This window comes from Physella acuta, unplaced genomic scaffold (assembly GCF_028476545.2).
Source record: "Physella acuta isolate Inbredline_101_S28 unplaced genomic scaffold, ASM2847654v3 ptg000815l, whole genome shotgun sequence".
NCBI classification, from domain to species: Eukaryota; Metazoa; Mollusca; class Gastropoda; family Physidae; genus Physella; species Physella acuta.
The window spans coordinates 199,459-222,500 of NW_026732333.1; the positions used below are offsets into that span (position 1 = coordinate 199,459).

The following is a 23,042-nucleotide window of genomic DNA, read 5'->3' on the forward strand; positions in this document are numbered from 1 at the left end:
GTTGTCTACTAAAGAACTAAGTCATACATCGTGAGGGGGGAAGAAAACAGCGCCATTAAGGTAATATAAGGTTATGGTGATGATGTGCAAGTTGGACTGCAAAGTGAAAATTCAGCCCGTTTAAATAAACATAAAATTGCTTTAAATTTTAAAACGTACTTTTAAGTCCATTAACTAAATTACAGTACCTAAAGATTTTGTAGAAAAAGAAACTAAGAGTAGCAGCCCTTTAAAAATAAAATGTGGTTATTTCATGTAGGTCTATAACCTAGTCAGTGATTCTCAATCGTTTTTCTTCTTGAGACTTTACTTTGTTATTTATTTGTATACTCGATTCGACTTCCAATGGCTCTTTTTAAAAGAAGTTTTGGGGATATTTTTCATAATACTTCTCTCAGTATTTTGAATTTTAACGAAACGTGCAAGTTGAGCTACATTTCATATTCCTAATGATTAAGCTACGTATCGCACAGTTAAGGAGCCTTCACATCTAGAAACGAAAATATACTATTGTTCCAGTGATATTTATAATTTTCCTTAAGGAATGCGGGAAATAGCATAGACATTTCCGAGAATAATACCTCATAATATGTACTTTTGCCTTTTTTTAAGGCTGATAGAAAAATATTGCAACTTATTTTAATAGAGATGCGTAAAATAAAAATCCTTTTTAATAAAAATTGAGGCAAAAATACTGTAATTTGTTAATCATTTATTGTGTCCAATTCAAAATAATTTTGCAGTTATTGTTTTTTAAAGAAAATAGTCCTCGACTTAATTAATCCTCAAATGGAAGGGCATATCCCATGTATCCCTATACTGGAACCTATCCCACGAATCCCCTATAAAACTGAATCCATTATACACTGTCACCAGTACCCATTGTAGGCTACCCTATTTCATTAAAGCTTTCAATTAAAGCCCCATGCTCAGATAACTCTACCCAAGGCGAGATCGCCATTGTAATTCATCGTCAGATAACTTGCCTCTATAGGAAGACAACTCTTCAGCCAGGGGCAATTAACTCGTGTCCGGCGTTAGATTTATTAGCCAAACCAAGTCGATTAAAAGCATCGCCCACCTTTTTATCTTGCTCTCGTCCGTATGTTGCTATGGTAACCACGGCTACATCCGGATACTCTGTAATCCAAAACTAGACTAACAACAACTAAATTGTTTTTGCTGGAACGAAATTAATTACTTGATTGACAACGTGTAACACTTGATTCTTTTTTTTTATTGGACTTCCATGGCTGTAGACTCTTTTATTGCAGTACCGGACTTAGTAATGGGTTAAGTAGGCAACCACATTAGGGCCCCGTGAATTTAATATTACATCAAACTTGTTTGCGTGTTAGTTAGCTGGACACTGAGATAAATGAGAAGGGGAGGGGTAATCGTTTTATGTCGTGCTTATAACAATATAATTAAGTCATGTTTTAATATATTTTTTTGCCTCGATTCAATAGTTGAATAATTGAGTGGAAAATATCTTGCAAAGCAATCTTTTTGGGTTTAAATTGTGTGCTGAAATATAGTTATCAGTTAAATTGAGTTAACATTTCTTTCTTTTTTTAAAAAATAGCTATCTGTATCAGTGTTTGAAATTCATTCGCTTTTCCACCCTCTCTCCCACCCCTTAATAGCAATCTGGCAAATTGCTATCTCCTACTCCAAAAATTTACAGAGGTAGTCGTCTTAACCCCCATCCCTCCCCAACCCCCCCCCCCCCCCGCCCCCCTTCCTCCTGTAGCTGTAGAGTGCGGACAAACTAAACAACGTTTAGCTGGCAGGGTTAGTTGAGAGCACATCACGACTGGCCAGCTGCCCGTCTGTTTGCACGGACGTACCACTCACTCGGGCGAGAGGGAAAATGGTTTCATCGCCCCATCGTCGAATCTTCATGTTCGATTTCCTGCTAGACGTGTTTTACTTGTGTCGTACCTTGTCAGATTTTTTTTTACATTTTCAAAATCACGTGATCTAAATATAATTAGTTTGTTTTTGGCGTCAAGTTTCCATCTCTAATTACAATACACGAGCTGGTGTATTAGATCGGAGGGAAGGGGAATAATTGCGTGTCCTAAATTATGACCTTGTTCGTTTTTGTTTTGTTTTTAAATCAGTGTGTGGCGGCTTATCTGTTACATTACTTATTTCCTCTGCTTTAAAATAACAATAGGCTTTTTCAATTTAACTTTAGTTCTTTGTTATTTACACAAGACAGTTCAGACAACACGTCTTGTCTCCTGCTACATTCTTAGTTAACTCACTACACACCGACACACCAACACTTGTAAGCAGATAGGCCTACCAATCATGACATCTAAGGGACATAACTCTGATATATGCAATGCAAGGACGCAACTCACGCAACAATAACTAACAAGACATAACGTAGCAATATATATCTTTATTCCTTCTGTACTGTAATCTCAAGCCGATGTATAGATCCCGTCCTGCCCTCGATCTAGACGATTTTTTCCTGTACATTTTGTCTGGTTTTCCAAAAAAAAAAAAATAATTTCAGTAGCTTTTTCGTCGCATCATTTGGATTTGTCTAGTCCGTGAATATTGTGTCCCTTTGGGGTTCGTGTGTTCTATTCCTCTAGGATAGTGCCACCCATTCCATTATGACAGTTGTATCCGACAGTCTGTAGGAGTTACACTTGTACGCTACCCTTATCTCCAACTATCTCCGACCTTTTTGTTTTCGTAATTGTATAACACAGGGGCGGCGTGGTCGAATAGTAGAGCGTTGTGCAGCTAGACCTAGGGTATCTTTTTCGAATCTATCCAGCTCTGATAGGTACCTGACTCAAGTTTGAGAAAGTAAAGGCGTCAGGGTATAATCCTGACCACAAACTCCCTTCATATGCTAAGGTCAATAAACAGATGAACTCTACTTCAACTGTTCCATGTGTTTATGGCACGAACGAGCGGGAAAAAGATGATCGTATAATTATATCGCGTATAATTTCGGGAATTATATCGCGTATAATTTCGGGTTCAAAGTCGTCTTGATAAAAAATGTGTTAACCCTTAAAATGTCTTTACATTTCCATGTCGCTTTGGCCTGGGCCTAATTTCGATTAAAATATATTTTTTTACAATTCTTTTTCTCCACTCAGTAATCGAATATACTTCCGTACTTTTCAAGCGGGCTACTTCCCCTTGGTTCAGCAGTAACCTTAAAATCTAAATATTCATGTTCTTCCAGCGCCCCCTGCCGGCTGCGCGTATGACGTATGTATAAAGAGGTTTGCATAGGAAATGTGACGCAGAAACTCGAGGTGACAGACGGGTCAACGTGACCTTTTCCGGTTAATTGAGCCGAGGTGCCGGCTGTTTTTACAGCTAGGCCAAATTGACTTAATTGGGCTGAGAGGACAGATTTTTTTTAAGCCGCCACTCACACATTTTATATTCACACACACGTTCTTTTTTTTTTTACCCCCACACTCAAAATATTTGGGGGGGGGGGAGGGATTCATCAAGCTCTGAGATCGGTGTTCCGGTACCCATCTTTAGATGTCTTCAGAGTTTAAGATGTGTAATAATGGTGAGAGATATGCCCACGATTTTATTTTATTTTTTTTTTGCCATGATGCCTTAGTAGATCTAGAACACAAAGATGTATGAATCTCGAAATAACCCAAAAACTGGAGTTACAACAGTCTGGTTCTAGGGAAGCGATTTAACTATAATTATAGACTAATAACATTATCAATTATCATGTTCAATATTATACGGTGAGCGTTTTCATGATGAACAGTGTGATGCTAGACTACCCTGTTCTGCGAATAATAGTATTCTCTGAAACTAAGTAGTCAGAAAAAAAGCATAACAAAAACAGCATGCGCTGGTTAACATTTTTTAAAGCCGGTAGAATAATCTCAAGTCTTGTATTTTAAATTTCCCCATTATCAGAAATAAATCGTGAAATTATAGGCTAATTGGTATAGGCCTTAAGGCAGTGTTCGATTTTGCATAATGTTATTTAAAGTGCTAATAAATTATGTTAGGGCGTTTAGATTTCGGGCATAAATCTATAAACATACGTTAGGGCTTTATATATGTTTAGGTAATATATTTTATTTTTTTAACAATGCCTATAGTGTAGTATATGGGGTCGTCCATAAATGACGTCACACTCGTAGGGGGGAGGGGGGTCCATAGTTTTGTGACGGTGTGTGACTAGGGAAGGGGTGGGGTGTTCAGATGGTGTGACGTCACTTTTTTTGCATTATAAAAAAGCAGTGTTAGAAAACGAGTTTTAGCTGTTATTTCATTAATTCGCGTTTTAGAAAACGGTTTTAATAAATTGTAATAGGAATTAATTAAAATACTCTATGTTGACATAGTTCTGACAAGATTTTGGAAAAATATTGATTTTTTAATTAAGAAAAATTCAACAGCAATTTTAAGGGGGGGGGGGGGGGGGGTTTATAGACTGAGGTGTGACGTCATTTTGGGGGGTCTGACTTTTTGTGACGACGTGTGACGGAGGGGAGGGGGGGGAGGTAAAAATCGTCCAAAAAAAAGCGTGACGTCATTTATGGATGACCCCTATAGCCTACAATTTTTTATATTTTGCCTGTGCAAGAAAGGTGAACCTTTTCTATAGCCTACATTTCCACAAAGACACATTTTTGATCACCTTCCCGTTTTCGTTGTTTCTCTGTTATTTGTAGCTTTTTTCGCTGTGCTTTTTTTTTTTTTTTTGCGTTGCTCTTATTTCTGCATCTATTTTTTTTTATAGATCTATTCTATTTTCGTTTTACTTCTCCCATTCCCCCCTCACCCCCCCCCCCCCCACACACACACACACACGTTGACAAATCAGGCAACGGGCGTGAATTATGGCATCTCGCCTGCCTGCAGACATGATTCTACTATCGCTCGATGATTGCACTAAAGCGATTTTCCATTAGCGACATTAAAGGAATTTTTAAGAAAATGTTTGCATCTCTCAGCACATTCAGACTCATTCTTTTTTTTTTCTCTTCTCAGATACAACCCCCCACCTTTTATCTATTTCCGACTCGGATTCGTTATTTAGAATGACCTCCCCTTTATACATTTTACGTTACTATCGGAACTCTTTTGTACGCGGTTGTGAAACGCGGTTCTCATATTTGTACCGTAGGCGTCTCAATCTCAGTCGCAACCTAAGGACGTTAGTTAGCCTCTACTAAGGGTGTGTTGGAGAAAATGTGGATTCTCGTTCTTAGATCTAGACTAGATCTAGATAGATCTAGGCATGTACTGAAAGCAGGTCCTTTAAAAAAATGTGTTATCACCTCACTCATTCACATTTTTTTTTATTTATTAAATTAAGGTAGATCTAGATCAGGGGTTCCCAACCTTTTTTTACTCTAGAGCACATTCTAAAATATCGGTAGGGTGGCGGGCACCACCTATTTTAAATCGACAAACTCCTTCCAGAGGCGTAGCGACCCTTCCTGTCTGCCACCCGGGGACAAAACTTTCGATTTGCACCCCCCCCCCCCCCCTCAAACTTTCGATTTGCACCCCCCCACTCAAACTTTCGATTTGCAACTCCCCCCCTCAAATTTTCCATTTTACACCCCCCCCCCCCTTAAACTTTGGATTTCCATCCCCTTCAACCTTTCAATAATGTTTATGAAGAAATTTCTGTCTCTGTCGAATAGTGAGAGGCGGGCACATACGAATCGTTCGGCGGGCGCCATGGCGCACGCGGGCACGGGGTTGGGAACCCTTGATCTAGATCTAGCAGACTTTTCCAGTTTCGAAATAGATCTAATTGACTAATTAATTATTTATTACAAAGGCATATGCCCTATTATATTAATTAGGCCTAGAAATAATAGATTAATAATAATAAATAGTCCCCCTAGAATGCCCTAGATTTATCTAGATCTAGTACTTGAATATATCCAAATATTACTAGATCTATGACTATTAGCTGTATGCCAAGAGTCTATTGTTAATCGAAGTGTCTATTCACAGTCGACTGTGAATAGCCGTATTGGGGCTATTCAAAGTCGTGACCGTTTTTTATTGATTTAATGTTAAAAATACCCAATTGAGCATGAAGATGTATGGTCGTGCGGTCATGGGGAGCGGCTGATATACCAGAAGGTGCGGGTTCAAATCCTCAGATGCCTTGTTGCTATGACTCATAAATCATAATCTATGCCTTTTTACCTTATTATCAAAATATTTTTTCACAGTTACTCATGGAAGGGTTACTTTTGTTAATTTTTTTTTTCGTTTCTGACCTAATTGTTGGCATATCAGCAAAAAAAAAAAAAGACTTGTCCCGTAGATTTTTGCTAAGAGAAAAAACACAATGTGAACAACCAACTAAACTGATGCTTTATTATTTATTTTTAAATTACTAGATCTATTATTCTAGTGTATAGTTTTAGAGTGCATAATTGATCATCTATGAACGTAGACATAGCCTGTAGCAGATATGTCTGATATGAGCCTGAAACTTTAACCGTAATAACTTTTTTAATAAAAATATAACAAAATAAAAATAGCACTGCTCTCTTAATTAATCTATACCTCACTCCCCAGTCACAATAAATGCTTTTATTATTTAAAGATATTATTCACAGTTGTATCAATAAATGACAGCCGACTGTGAATAGCCGTATTGGGGCTATTCACAGTCGGCTGGGAATAGCCCCAATATGGCTATTCCCAACCAGCTGGGAATAGCCTTAGCCATTGTTAATTGTAATGATGATACTAATTGTATTATAATTATAAGTATTTATAGTAGTAGTAGTAGGTAAACTAGTATATCATAATACTATACTAATAATGCCCTAATAATCAGAAGATAGCAATTTCTAGACTAGCCGGGTGAGTTGTGCTCAGTTTCACACCCCTCAGAGCCAACCACAAATCATAATAAAGTTGCAAATGAAGGGACTGTTGTTAAGTTCCATGCCTAGCCTCCTAAACATGAGTCAGGTGCTTAGAGGACTCAGTGATGTCATACAAACTTGCGGAGTGTCTTCCAGGCATCTCTTTGGGGGGTGGGGGGGAGCTCTGCCCGAATGAAATGGAATTTGCATAGAAAATATATACTTTTAATAATGTCCGCCCCCTGGGAATTTTGGTCTGGAAAATTTCAAGTGCCCCCCCCCCCCCCCCCCCCCCCCCTGAAGAAAAAGTCTAGGAGAAATACTGCATACTTGAGCCCAGGATCCAACCTCAGTACTTTCTAGTTTGTATTCATGCACTTTATTACCCTTTCAGACCTTCTCATAAGCCTTCTTATATGATTTTATCATATGTGTTAGGGTGTTTTGCTTCATTTCTGCGTTAATTTAAATATTTTTTAAAAATTCTTTTAGGGGTAAGTTCGTTTATATTGCTTTAAAATAAAGGCCGTTGTGAGACAAAAGCTGTCGATATTTATTTATTTTGGTCAGTGGATCTAGTTATATTCACTTGAGTGGTCATTTGTATCAGCTCTCCTCCCCTTGATGGCCATTAGCATACATCTCCACCCAGTCAACAGAATCTAGTTATCTGCCCTCTCTTTACTTGACAGCTAAATTCAGTTATCCTCCCTTATTAAATAAGCTGGTAATCAGAATGAAGTTATCTTCCCTTGTCAATACGTTTGGACCTAATCCATTGATGAATCTGTCATTGAAATAATAGTCTGGAGCTTTTTTTAGATTGTTTTATTATAGAAAAATTCAGACAAGGCTTGCTTTAGAGCTAACATCATATCATCAATTTAAATGTAGATTTGTTGTTTAAAGTAATAAAGTGCAGTTAAAAAAAGACTGCCATATTAAATAATTAAATATGGCTCTTTTCAATAGGCCTACATCTTGTTTCTCTATTATAAAAACTGGAAACATTAAAAACATCAATACAAAATGTAACTTTAAAGGCTGCACCACGAGTAAAAAGAATTTTAGCAGAAAATATTTATGAAACAGCTTTTATCTTATAATAAGTTGCCAAACCCTTAATTAAAAAATGAGATAACAGATTAAAAACGATTTTTATGAGATTTAGTAAACATCGGCAGGTAATTAAATTTTATGTAGAAAAATGTAATAATTATAATCAGTTTTCTAGAACTAGATTATTGTAATCATATTAATTAAAAATATATAAGCTCGTTCATCTTTATGTTGTGCAATGTGGAACATGAGAAGTTAATTTGATATTTTAAAATGTAACATTATACTACATTTGAGTTTTAAAATGTACTTTATTTAGTTTCCTATGCTAACAAGTTGATTTTATTATATAAAAAATAATTATATATCAGGTAAGTTTCACAGTTATTTTTGCAAATATGCAAGAATGTAACAGTGTTTAAGTAACTTAAAAAGCCCACCAAAAAAAATTGTCTTTTATGAGTTTTCATTTAATACAAGTATAATGTTAGGTGTTGGGGACCAAAAGATCTTTTTGCAAGCTAGTGATTAGTTAGCAAAATTACAGACAGAAGATGAAGTGGGTAGCAGGCCCATGTAATGTCTACAGAAAGTTGAAAACTTATATCAGTATGCTTTGTAAATATTTTATAAATCTAAATTAATTTCTATCTTAGATGTGTTGTTTAAGGGCCAAATCATTGTTGTTTTTTTGTTTTTGTAGAGGTTGAATGCACTTAACTTTAGAACTTTGCATTAACTCCTCTGGGGGAGTATTAATGTTGCTGTACTGAATTCTATCCAGATTTTAATAGCATTTATATTGCAATGTTTCTGTAAATTTTCCTTTATTAATTATAAATCAAAAATATGTGACATGTCATAAAACATTGGCATATAAAGTCCCCTATATTGCAGATATAAAAATTTGACTTCATCATAATTTAATAAACAAATGTTTCCTTGTGTTTCAGGTACACTCCATGTTGGTGATGAAATCAAAGAGATCAATGGTATCAGTGTCCAGAATCAGCCTGTAGACAAACTACAGTCTATGCTGGTAGGGCTTTATTCCTGACGTTTTGTTTTTCATTTATGGGGGATATTTTTTAACTGCTGGAACTTTACTGCTGATAAATACATCCATTTTATTTCAATATTTATTATATTTTTATTGATAGGACAATGAGATTTGTTTAAAGAATTCTTTTAAATATTTTTTTTTAATTTACAGATTTTTGTTACTTTTTTTTTAGTTAAAAAGATAAAGCTTTTCTCTTTACTTCCATTATCTATATATATAATTCTCTTCTGGGAGCCGTTAGAAAACAAGCTGCAAGCGCCTCCTTGCAGTCCCCTCTCTTTCTCTCTATCACTATCACTACCACCCCCACCCCCACATTGTCTGGTGAGCTGTGGTCACGCTAAATGTTTACAAAGCTAAATGTTTACAAATCGTAGAGCCGTAGAGCCGGGTTTCTATTAGGGGCAGATAATTTAGTTCGATTTTAAACTAACAGGAGGTAACTAAGAAATAACTAAGAGGAGGCTGCTTTCACGGGGGGGGGGGGGTGTAGGTTAGGGGAAAGGGGGGGGGGGGGGTTAGTGTTTTAAAGCAAATATTTTCAGTGGCAGCATTGGTACTGTCGAATTCACAAATTATGAATTACTGAAAAGTAGAAAATAAAACAACTAAATAGCGGCGTATGATACGCTGCGGGTCGGCTCGTTACTCGTTTCAAAAAATCTCTCATTTACATATGATATGTAAGTTACCTCATTAAACTTTTAAGTTTTTTAGTTGGAACTTTGTTATTATGTGTCCAACAGAAATGACTGGTTTAATTTTGAATCTTTGATCATCACTCTGTCTCACCCTGACCTAAATCTGTGAACTGTCATCCTCTTTTGGTCTTAACAGAAAAGTTTCATTTAGTCTTAAGGGGTCCTCAATACATGGCATCATACTCCTGTGGGGTGGACTTTGTGAAGTCACACTTCAGAATTTTTAAAAATAATTTTTAAAACCTTTAAAAACTAATTTTAGCAGATATTTTGCAATTTTAAAGACTCAATGTTGTAAAATTGTATTGGTTTACTAAGCAATAGCTGTTTAAAAATAAAACAGAATTGTTATATGGGTTAGGATATGCGAAATATTAAGGGGTATGTGAACAAACGGTGTTGAAGTACTCCAAAAGAAGTGTGATATCATTTATGTTTGCCCCGAACTGTCATTAAATTTTATTACCATGTCAAAATCTTGGTAAGTGTGGTTGCAAGCTGAATTTTATGTGTCGTACATAGCTTACCAAGAAAAAAAACATTTTTAAGTCCACTTTTAAAAATAAGCAGTATGTTTATAAAAACTGCAAAACAAAAAAAAATCTTAATATTATTGTGTATCTTTATTAATAAGGGTGGTTACTACTAAAAGCAGTGGATATCAAAGTGTAAAAAGAGTCCCTGTTTATCAATACATTAAATTTTACATCAAATTTAATACTATTTAGCATTTACAAATAATTTTACTTTAAGACTTAGAGGTTCATATAGAAAAACAAATGGCCTAAAACTGGGGTATAATTATCTGACAAAAGGCAAATTATCTTGACGCCATTTATGGTATAAAAATAACTCTTTTATTTATAGTATCAAAACAATGAAGGAGTTATATTTATAAAACTGTACACAAATAAAGTGTGCCAGGAATTTTTTTTTTATTTATAGGCCTAATTTAAGGACATTAGCAAATAATTACCACACTTTGTATTACAACAATTTATTTTATAAAAAAATAAATTAGCCTATTGTTGTTATATGACTGACAGGCAATGTTTAACTATTAAAAACTAATCATTATCTGCATGCTGTGTTTAAATGTTCCGTAATGTGATTTTCTATAGAGAGACCTTAAAGGTGCTGTAGTTCTAAAAGTTCTGCCCTCTGTGTCCAGTCCCAAAAGTGAACATCTTCAGCAGAAAGAGGTAAACTTTAGAGAAGAAAACATTTGCTTAATCTCACTTCAGCATGTGCTCTCAACATCTACTAATACTAATTTGGACTTTTTTTTTTTGTAACGCCAAGGTTAATTTGTTTCAATTGTCACTTGAAAATGGTGATATTTAATAGTAAAATACAGCCTCATAAAATTAATGTCTGGTACATTCAGTGATCAATTAGTTATTAGGAAAAATTTACAGCATATAAAAAACAATTTAACCTTGGCTTCAGGGAGTTTCCAGGCTAACAGCTGCAAGATTTGAACCAAGTCATCCTAAATCAAATCTATTCACTTCACCTTTGACCTTTTTCATTTTTTAACTCCACATCAACTGTGTCTATTTAAATAAAGAGAAAATAAAAACTTTTAAACTAATTTTTAACTGTTCATTTTGGTTAAAATTGAATTAAAATAATGTTTCTGAAATTCATTTTCAAAGATTTCATAAAATTTATTTCATCACTCATGGAATTTATTTAGTCAGTGGCGTATTTATGAACACAAGATATCACCAAAATAAAAATTTGATCTTTATTTAGATAGACACAATTTGTTTTTGGTCACTTTTGGCACCTAAACTAACTCCTAACTAATGCTGTGAATTTTAACCACCTTTGTTCCTGCACCCATTCATCTTAACAAACTTTAGAAGGAAGCAAGGGGTAGCATCATACTCAAGATAGTACCCAGTCAAAGGGTTTATGTACCACAGTGTGAGGTAACTCTGTCGATTATTTTAGAGTGACCTCCCTTTGTTGTTGCATTTGTATTCTTTAATTTTGATGTGTTTTTAATTTTAGAGATTAGTTATTATTTGCATGAATTTGTTTAACAATAATATCCTTTCTGTTATTGGCATTAAGAGTAATGTATAAAATATATATGTATCTGCCTTTTAGAGACGGAAGCGTAGGCCTACTTAGAAGTACTTATGCTTAAAAGATTAGTACAAAGAATCATATGCGTTGCTAGGCGGGGCATGGGGTGCTGACCGCACCGGGTGACACCATTTAAGGGGGTGACACCAAGACTAAAAATTGCAAGATTTAATGAATAAAAATTTTTGCTATTTCAATGAATGGTTAATAGAGATAAAAAGTCTTTTTAATCATGATCACAACATGGGGGGGAGGGGGGGGGGCTGACACCATGACATAACCTGCTAACTATAGAGAAAACAATGCTACACCCAGGTGTGTTAACAACCGACTTTAGATAAACATCATTAGATTAAATTTGAACAATTTAAGCTTTTACGGTGGGGGTGGGGGGGTTGAAACCAACTGCAAAATCTACACCATGAAGTGCCACACCAGGTGAAACCCGACCTAGCGATGCCACTGCAAAGAATGTTGTTTTATATAGTAAAACAGTAGGCATTAATTTTAAAACATTTTGTTTTCAAGTCTTTTCTTTAGGCCTTAACATTTATTTTAGTGAATTGACTAGATCTTTAATCTAGCTTTAAGTATTTCAATGCATGATTTTTTAAATTTATTAACAGTTTTTCTGTTATAATTTTATTTATTGTTTTTTGAAAATGACTTGCGAATTTTCTAGTGATAATAAAAAATGTAAAAAGATTTTTCTTTGAAACTTGACATTTGAATTTGTATTTAAAATATTACCTGGGAAAAATAATCCAAATATTATATTTTTCTTTGAAATTAGTTTTTAGATCTTTTAATAAGCATTTTAATGAATAGTTAAAGAAAACTTTAAAATTCTTGTCTTTCTTTAAAAAAAAACTATTCTGAATTTACCCATGTTTTTATGATGTTGTTTTAGTGGTGAACTAATGAGATGTAGCTGCCAACATTAGGATTTACCCATTTTATTGGGGCATTATGAATGTATTTATGTTATGATGGACAACCAAACTGTTAGTCCCTACGAATATTTAGACTTTAATTATAGCAAAAATGAGCCTCTGCTGCTAATTAGTTTAATTAGGTACAGAGATTTTTTAGTTCATTTTTAATACAACTATTAAATTATCCAATGCCCATTTACTTTGCGGTAGTCTATTCTACAACAGATCCAAAGCTCACTACTCCAATAGCCTAATCCAGAGCCCCTCCCCTCTTCTCATTACTCCACCACTGTATTAAGTGAAGTGCTACTGTTGTCTCATTATGTAATCTTGTTTTTAATACCTTTGTTGCTTGAAATTTTGATGCATTAGCTTAAATTACCACCATATCAAATTAATTTTTTTTTATGTAAATGCAATATTACATTTTTCAATCTATTCAAAAAAATTTTGTATAGCCTAAATAAAATAATTTTCATTTCCTGAATTTCAAACTTAAATTTTTAAAAATTTAATAAAGTAAATAAATTAGCACAATTGAAAATTTGTTTTTTAAATTTCCTGTTTTCTCTCCAAGATTTATGTTCGAGCATTATTTAATTATAACCCTGGTGACGACGACCTCATTCCATGCTCACAGGCTGGTGTGCCTTTTAAAGTGGGAGATGTTCTACGGGTGAGAGCTTGTGTTAACACTACTTTTTTCATCTGAAATTCTGCGTGACTTACTCGCAGGAATTATCATATAGATTTCTGTAAAATTCCATTAGCATACTATTTAATTTTATGAAACATTATTATAATTAATCCGCATTCTTATTCAAAATTATAATCCATCACTTCAAATACACTGTATTAGCAACACAATCCATCACTTTTATAATTATTAGTAGTCACAGTGATATAATCCAGTAACAAGAAATCAATTTTTATTCTATTTCCGTAGATCATAAGCAAAGATGATTCCGACTGGTGGCAAGCCAAGAAGTGGGAGGTGAAGAGCTCAGGGCCTGCTGGTTTGATTCCATCTCCAGAACTTCAGGAGTGGAGAACAGCTTGTGCAGCCATTGAGAGAGCTAAACATGAACATGCAGGTACAGTAAACATCATAAAGTTGTTCTAGACTTGACACTCTAGTAATCATTAGGTAATCTTTAGGTAAATTGTATATTAAGTATTTTATTTTTTATAAAATCTCATTCTCTTTGTAAGGGAAGTTAAAGATTCCTTTTTAGAATGAGTGATCTATTAGGCAGATGAAGTAGAGTTCATATGTTTCTTGACCCAGCATATGAAGCAGTGGTGGTCAGCACAATGCCCAGGTGCCTTTAATTCCCCTGCCATGAGTATCCACCAGAGCTGGGTGGACTCTTCTGACTTGAACCCGGATTTGAACTCGAGACTTTCGGGTTAGCAGACTAGCACTCTACCACTAGGCCACTCCATCCCACTTTAGGAATGTAAATAATAAGTGATAATAAGTGAATTGGTTATAGGCGACATGGAGTCTGGCAACATGAGTGTGACAAAATATTGCTACCACATCCTGTTTTGGTGTGCATAGCTTTAGAGTTTATTATTAAAAAAGGTTTTGCTCATAGATATATATTGAGAGAGAGAGAAGTGGAAAAAAAAAATTTTAATGTAACATTTTGGTCTGGTTTATATTTAATTAGGTTATTTTCTCAGCCAACTGTATTATTATTTTTTTAATTAAGGCCACCGTTTTATAGTAGAATATATATTTTTTTATCCCCAGCAAACTGTTCATGGTTCAACCGAAAGAAAAAAGACAAGTACCTGGCTAAACACAATGCTGTATTTGACCAGCTGGACCTGGTGACCTATGAGGAAGTGGTACGGTTACCTCAGTTTTTGAGGAGAACCTTGGTGCTTCTAGGCGCCCACGGAGTTGGGAGGAGACACATCAAAAACACCCTCATTACTGGTCATCCAGAAAGATTCGCCTACCCTATTCCACGTATGTTGTTTCTTTTTGGGGTTGAATAGATAAATACATAGGGTAAACTAAAGTGATAGCAATTAATTAGCAAGACCTTTTTCTGAAAATAGTTTTTAAAATTTTTAACACTTTGGATTTCTTAGTTTATTGATTCAATTTACCACATGTGCCTTAATCTGTTATCGTAAGCTGCGCTAGCTATAGGAATATGTGTGTTAAGCTGATCGGATAAGTTTTTATTTAATGGATATATATCAAAAGAAAAACATTAAAACAGAAAATGTATAATTCATTGTTTTAACACCTTCTTGTTTGACTCTAGTTTAACATTCTTATAAACTTTCATAAAATTAGAATATAATACCCTCAATAATTTTTTTGGTATTTAAAAACATTACATTATCTCTAATTTTATTTTTTTATTTTAACTTATTCTACTATGTATATAACAGCTCCTCACAATTCACAATACTTTATCTCTGAAAAATGTTATACCCTCTGAAATATTTTCAAAAATATTACTTAAAATAAGCTAAAGCCTAAATAATACATGTCTAATGTGTTATTCAAGGATGAAATAAATAAATGGGCCGATAACTCCTATTAAAGCACCCCAGTATGATACTAATTTTGTGAAAACACTACCCAAAAAACAGATAACTCTCTCTGTACTACAGACACTACCCGGCAGGCACGTGTAGACGAGGAGGATGGGAAAAACTATTTCTTCGTGACCCATGAAGCCATGATGCGGGACATAGCCAACAACGAATACTTAGAATATGGGACGCACGAGGACGCAATGTATGGAACCAAGCTTGAGACAATACGTAACATTCATTCCCGAGGCTTGATGGCTATTCTAGATGTGGAACCACAGGTTGGGGTTTAGACTTTTTGTTTGGTGTAGAACAGTAAACATTAAATTTTTATTTTAATGGTCTATCTTAAAGGCGTCTTACAATGTTAGCAGAATGTATTTTTTATGGTGCGAGTGGGTACGAAGTCCCTGACTTCACCCAGCTCTGATGGGTACCTGACTCACGTTTGAGAAAGTAAAGATGGCTTGGCTTAGTACTGACCACACTATCTATTCATATGCCCTGGTGACTGAAATCTGTGAACTCTAGTTCACTTTGTAATTATTGTATTGTTTAAATATAATCCATCTTACTTCTAAGGTTTTTATTACAACCTAATTGCTTTTCAGTATGAAAACTATAATTTGTTTAACCCTGTTACAAAGCATTTGTCTACATTCTTAGATCAGACTAAACCATATATGATAATATTATATTAACATTTATAAACACATGTTCAGAATTATTTTTTTAACTCTCATATAGAAAAATAATTACAGCTGATCAGCATTTTATTTCAGGAGAATCATGTTGTTTGGGTTAAATTGTATGTTTAAGCAAATATTCAGCTAGTTCCAGCAACTACTAAAGCTGTTCATTTTTCCATGCAGGCCATCAAAGTATTACGGACAGGCATTTTCACTCCCATCATAGTTTTTATTGCAGCACCAACATTACCAGCCTTGCAGGAGGTATCCACATGACTATCACATGATTTTGTTGTCATGTGACTTTATTTGCATGTTGTCACTATGATTTTTTTGGCTTATAAATGTGCCTAATTTGTTTCAAGTATTTATGTTGTATCTTTTCTAATACAGAAAGGTATAATTCTTTTTAAATAGTCAAAAACTGCATTTGTTTTAGTTTGATGTCGCCTTGTACAAAGTTGATTTTTTAAACACTAATCAAGACACAAAATGGAACACATTTTAATATTTGATTGTCATTAATTAATTTTCCTGCTTTAATTTTCAGTTATGAACGTTGCCTTATATTGAATTATTTTATTTTATGCATCTTCACTTTGAACGTATCGTGGATTCACATAAATATTGAGATGAAAAAAAGCAACATACTAACAAATTTTATTTACTTTCAATTTTTATTGTAATGCTTTATTTATTTTTATTTTTTCCAATTAAAGCCAAAATAAATTAGAATTTATATTGTTATTTTATTTTTTTCTTAATCCCTGGCATAACGCAAGAGGAATTTATATTACTTAAATAATATCAGCAAACAGTTGTTTTTTCTTGCAAAATCAAACTTTTTTCATTACTTATTTTTATTTTGGCTTTATTGGTCACTTGCATTTCAGCACAGCTACTTTTGAATTTCATTATTTTTTGTTATAACAATTTTTGTTTCACTTTTTTATTTTTTTATTTTGCACTTTTTAACTGCATGTTGTGTATTCTGTTGGTTGTTGTGATCCTTACAGGCACTAAAAGTGCTACGGGCAGCTGACTATGCCCCTTATATTGTGTTTATCGCTGCGCCCAAACCTGAAGATATCAGTGAAAAACTTAGAAACTTCAGTGTAAGTAATGGAAGCTTCTTGTCCAAATGATTGCCACAACCCATAAAATTTAGAAACTTTAGTCACAGTGTAAGTAATAGAAGCTTGTTCTAAATGATTGCCACAACCCATAAAATTTAGAAAATTCAGTGTAAGTGATGGAAGCTTGTTGTCCAAATGATTGCTACAAATAAAAAAATTTAGATTTAGTTACCATGTAACTAATGAAATTTTGTTGTCCAAATGATTGCCACAACTCACTGCGTGATGAAATAGGAACAGACACGTAGCTGTATTTTTTAGCATGTTTTAAAAATGTATCTATTACTTCAGATATGGTCAGGGTCTAAAAGTATTTATAAAATGTTTAGTTTTAAACAGAATTAATTATTAGACCTTTTTTTTGTGTTAATCTACTATTCAGTTAAACCCCTGCTTGTAAATAAGACTAAATTGTTTTACATTGTTCTAAACTAGTACCAAATTAAAATATGTATCTGTCTTCTTACCCCAGGATATTTCAACATTCACAAACTGGTCTGGTCTTGAAATCCACTATCTTCAAGTGATTTTTCCCTTGTCTGTTGGAGTCAATTTTGGCGGGGGGGGGGGGGGTGTTCTGTTTTCTTTATTTTTTACCAGTTATTGCATTTCTAAACTTTACTGCGTTGGGATTTTGTAATAGGGATTTTGCTAGTAATAGTAGTTAGTACATAGTAAGTACATAGTACATAAGCTGTTGCAAGCGCTTTATTCAGTGACTTGCTAGTTTCTCCAACAATTCTCAGTGTTAACGCATCTTTCTAAGCCACTTCTACAAATTTTCTATGCCTGTCTCTTTCCTTGAAGATTCCAGGTGAGATCCTGTCTTGCTATGCTGGTCTGATAAACCTGTAATAGTATAGCTGAAGAAGTAAATGATCTGTCAAGTTTTACAATTTAGTTTGCTTCTGCTATGGTCATATAAAGGGACTACGTGGCCTAGCGGTAGAGAGCTAGACTGCTAACCAGGTTCAAATCAGTGGAATGTCCCTGAGTCCACCCAGTTATAATGGGTGCCTAACTTACATTAGGGAAGCAAAGGCACCTGGGTGAAGTGCTAACCACACTATCCCTTCATATGCCGGGGTCTCTGAAGCAGATGAACTCTAATTCATCTGCCCCATGTATCATGGGCACGAACGGGAAATGATGATGATGGTCATTTATGAATAGTTTTTATAGAGATTTTTTTAACTGCATTGTTTTTTAATGCTACCAGCATCACTGCAGTACTATAAGGGTTTGCATCTTCCTAAATTAAAAATTTACTTAAATATTTTTAAACTAACTAATTAAATGTCTGGAGCATGATTCATAACAGTCAACCAAACACATTTAATGGTAATAAGATATAGGTACATTGTAGGCCTATTTCTTTTGGCTAGAGCTTATTGTTTTTTTTAAGTGACGATGGCATGCAGTCTTTATTGCTAATAAGATGTTACCTATGATTTTATTGGCTTTAGAGTTCATTTACTATTAGTTTTACAATATAAATTATAAAAGGAAAAAACGTTAATATTGTTAAATTTAATAAAAATGTTTTGCATATTTTAATTATAAATATAAAGCATATTAATAATTTATTTAAATTCAATGTAATTAATGAATGCTTTAAGATTTACTAAAATATCTCATTTGCAACTATTATATTTATATACTCTGTTGTAGTACAGTCCCTAATTTTTGTTTATTTTCTTTTTTTCTAGGATTCAAGTTTAGAACGCTTAGCAAATGAAAGCAAACTCCTGGAAAAAGCCTACGGTCATTTCTTTGACCTGAAGATTGTAAACAATGACATTGATGAGACCATTCAGACTTTAGAAAAAGCTATAGAAGAAATTTGTTCAACGCCACAGTGGGTGCCGGTCAGCTGGGTGTATTAGTGTGTTTGTTGATGTGGAATGCCTGCTTGTTTGAAGTTGATCTATTCTTCCAATATGAGCCTTGAGTGTTGTTAGGGAGAGAGCCATGTTATTGACCAATGCTTAAGTTGATAGTTTGTGACTTGTTTGTTTGTGGTGGTTTAATGACCACTGCCGGTGCGTGACCATGCAAAGATTATTATAAGGTTGTTTTGGTATGCCTGTTTAAATTAATTAGAAATACCATTTATTTTAATGTTAAATTTGATATTACACTGGCACTTCATATATTTATATTAGACTACTTTGTAAAAGAATTAAGTTAAAATCTTTTATATGCATTTATTATAAAACTTACATGTAAGTTATTTAGAAAGGTGTAGTTTCTGTTAAAATATTTGTATAAAATACTTACTGGTAAGCGAGTAGATATTGTCATGTTTGAGAAAGGAAGAGAACAGTGACAGTGTTACACAATGATGTAGTCTGGCAGGTAGGTTACACTGGAACACAGGGTGAAAGAGATGTATAACAAAAATACCTGTGGGTAGGCCTCTTGTATGTTACGTCAAAACTTAGAATATATAGTTTAAGATAGCAGGATTATTAATAGTTTAATTCATGAAACATTTTTGATAATTAAATTTTTGTATTTTTAAAAATAGAATTTAAATTTTTAATTAATTATTTTATTGTTTTAATTCCCTCTTTAAAATGTATTAGACTTTTTTTTTCTTACATTCTAGCTATAATGGTTTAAAGGCTTAAAAAAGGAATATTTTGCTAATCAACTGTCAAATGGGACAGCTAAATTTAGTACATTCATGGATAACCGTAAGAGGAAAAAAACCACACTAAAAAATAATTTGGCTGTTTGAAGCAAATAAGGCCATTTATTTCTCAATATTAATTTTTTTTTAAATGAATAGTTCTTATATTAATTGACAGTGAAGTTAATTCATAATTTTATTTAATTACAATTCAGCCAGATTAACCTTTGCTAAACAGTAATTTAATTCCTGTCCGTTTGAAGTGAATGATTCACAAAATCACTTTAACTTATCCTATAATGTAAAAAAAACTACACAGAATAAGAGACTTTGTTTTTGTTGTGTAAGCTAAGCACTAACCAAGGTGTGATATTGTCCTACTGGTCACGGCACGACTTCGCTGCAACCCTGAGATTGATTCATGCAACACAACCCTATGTGTTACCTGATATTTATTTCATTATGTCCTCAAGCATAATACATCAATTCCATTTATACAACTATTTTGTGCTCATGTTCTTATAATCACCTCACTTACTTGCGTTGGTTTACCTGCAGCGGTTCTTATCAACTAATGTTTACATTAAATTTCATTATTGCAATTAACCATTTCTTTGCCTTTTATTTCCATTTTTAATGCATCTGTTTTTGATGCTGTTGTTTTCCAATTATCAGATCCTTCTCCTTATTTATTTTTCAAATGGTGTAAAAAAAAATTGATAGAAACCTCAGGTTATAAATATTGTGTTTGCTGCTAAGTTTGATAAATTTTTTTGTATAAATAATTTTATAGTCTTTGTGTAGTTTTGGTCAGATGATTTGAAAATATTTGGTTTTTGAAAAATCAAAATTAGTAGTTTTTTTTTAGCTAAATTTTATTCTTCATTAATTCTTTTTATCCCATTTCCTAGCATGAAATCAAACAAGCATTACTATACAAAAAATTTCACTTTTGAACATAGGAAAATGTTCTTTGCTGTTTATAAGTTAGCAGCATTCTTCATCAAAAAATTGTTTTTAGTTTTGTATCAGAGCATCAATGAATATTTCCTTTGGCACACAAATTAAGTCTAGCTTTGATTAATTTTTATTTTTCTGGTTAATGTCTGTAGAAATTGTATGTACTATCAAGTTACCTTTGTTTACATAGTATTTACACTTAAAATTGTGATACAAAATGTAAATACCACAGCTAATTATGTGCTGGTAACTGATGACAAAACAACACAATCTTGGGATTAAATGAAGAATGTGCTAATTGGATTTAATAAACATGTATCTGATACAAAATATTTCCATGCTTTTATCCTACTGATTGAATCTTTTTACTTAAAGTTTAGTTTTCTCATAGGGTTTAGTATTTACTATTTAGACTTTCAGAGGGCAGAATTTAATAGCTTGATAATCATATTTTTTTCATATAAGTCCAGGGCTACTTTCTCATCAGCAATGCTCATTCACAAATGAAAAGCTGGCATTGTGCTTAGATTTACTCTTATCGTTTATATTTATAAATTATAAACACTATCTTAGTGTCCTGGTAGATGCATTGTCTTAACGCCAGTAAGCCTATTACATAAATAACATAGACATCATTCATAATAGATTGACAGGTCTAGTTTTAAAATTATTTTATTGATAATAGTTTTATTAATTTAGAGCAATGTCTTAGACTTTTAGAGAACTTTTTCATATCATTAAATATCTAGGCACCAAAGATTTTAGCAACTCAAGAGAAAAAAAAGACCATTGTGTACTGTCCATATAATTATTATATAATAGATATAGCCAAAAGTCAAGTTTTTGTCTTCCAACACTCTCATAAAGCGGAAAAGTGAATTAAAGAAAAATACTAGGTTTATACTAAATCACTTCCAAAACTTATAAAGTGTAATTATCGAAACCAGCAAATTAAGCTAAATAACAAAAAATTTAGTTTGAACTTCTCTGGTTTCATTATTGCTTTACACGTATTTCTTCAACAATTTTATTTTGCAAATAGTTTTTAGAATGTAACCCCTCTTTGGCTATTAATGTTAATTTGTTTTTTAAATATTTTAAATTTTCTTTGAATTCAGACTTTTACAGTAACTAAATCTGCTTTATATACACCTCCTTTCATCAAACAAAATCATTTTGTTGACCTATGAGAATTTAAAATTAAATTATATTTATCATTATCATCTTTTGCTTTTTATTACTCTTCTTTTCTTTTATGGAATATCATGTTTAGTTTACCAACATAAAATACACATACACTCAGCTAAATGTAACTTGTGAGGGCGTTTTATAATAAGTCACACCTATAAAACACCTGACATTCTGTACATTTATATTCCAAATGATTTCACACCTAATCATTCACTATGTAAATTTTAGTTCTAAATGTACTTGAGCCATTATGAGAATATTTTTAAATTTAAGCCATGATTATTGCCAAAGATCATTATGCTGAATTACTATTTGTTTATTAAAGTTTTAATAGATAAAAGATTTTTTTTAAAGTGTTACTTTCTGACGACACAAAAAAAATATTTTAAATAGGCCTGTTTGTGGAATTTTGATTTTTTTTTTATCTTCTTGAATTAAAAAAATTAATTCTAAATAAAAATTATGATATGTAATCAAGTTTTATAAATCAAATAATTGAGCCTAGCATTAGATGTAAAGAAATTTTTGGGATAAGTCTTGATGTAATGTCCTTAAAGGACCTTGCATGACACTACTGTAAATACTTTGTCATTTTTTTTTTTGCAAAGTATAATCAGGACCTAATGATGATTGCTACTCTTATTTTATGCATGTATAATTATCAATAAAATACAAGTTGATTAACAATATATTGTGTTTTATCAGTTTAACTTTTTTGGTTTCAATTAATTGTCTGTCTATGTATGTCTATTACATACATAAATTTAGTTCAATTTTTAGATATAATCTTTTTACTTACTGTCATATTATTTTAAAGGGATAGTTTGGAAAGATTTTAATCTTAAGCTATGTTCAATGTTGCTATGGTATACCTAGTGACAAGTGCCTACTGCATAAGTAGGGTAGTATGCAGTTCATAAATTATGTAAAGTTCCTTTTTTACCCTGACGGTCCATGGGGCAAGTGAAGTAGAGTTAATCTGTTTCTTTGATCTCGGTATTTGAAGGGATAGTGTGGTCAGCACCACGGCCAGTCATAAATTATGTAACAGACCTTATTTATTACGTCCCTAGGTCGGGTGTCACCCGGTGCGGTAACTCATGGTGTCACACTCCCCCCTTTTTTTTCTCTGTAAATTTTGCAGTTGG

General features: G+C 33.2%; 1 protein-coding gene across 5 annotated transcripts in view; it reads left to right on the forward strand.

The window, feature by feature from the left end:
• LOC131951600 (peripheral plasma membrane protein CASK) overlaps nt 1–22,574 on the forward strand; it is a 208,316-nt gene extending 185,742 nt beyond the window's left edge. The window contains exons 13-21 of one of the 5 annotated variants that reach the window (XM_059313923.1): nt 8,879–8,964; nt 10,811–10,891; nt 11,558–11,626; nt 13,299–13,397; nt 13,668–13,815; nt 14,481–14,702; nt 15,362–15,564; nt 16,156–16,236; nt 18,818–22,574. In XM_059313923.1, coding sequence (XP_059169906.1) covers nt 8,879–8,964; nt 10,811–10,891; nt 11,558–11,626; nt 13,299–13,397; nt 13,668–13,815; nt 14,481–14,702; nt 15,362–15,564; nt 16,156–16,236; nt 18,818–18,994 — 1,166 coding nt within the window. In that variant the 3' untranslated portion in view covers nt 18,995–22,574. Of the gene's footprint in view, nt 1–8,878; nt 8,965–10,810; nt 10,892–11,557; nt 11,627–13,298; nt 13,398–13,667; nt 13,816–14,480; nt 14,703–15,361; nt 15,565–16,155; nt 16,237–16,988; nt 17,088–18,817 lie in introns of all 5 variants that reach the window. The other 4 variants (XM_059313922.1, XM_059313925.1, XM_059313927.1 and 1 more) reach the window with 4 other exon arrangements.
• The last annotated feature ends 468 nt before the right edge of the window (nt 22,575–23,042 follow it).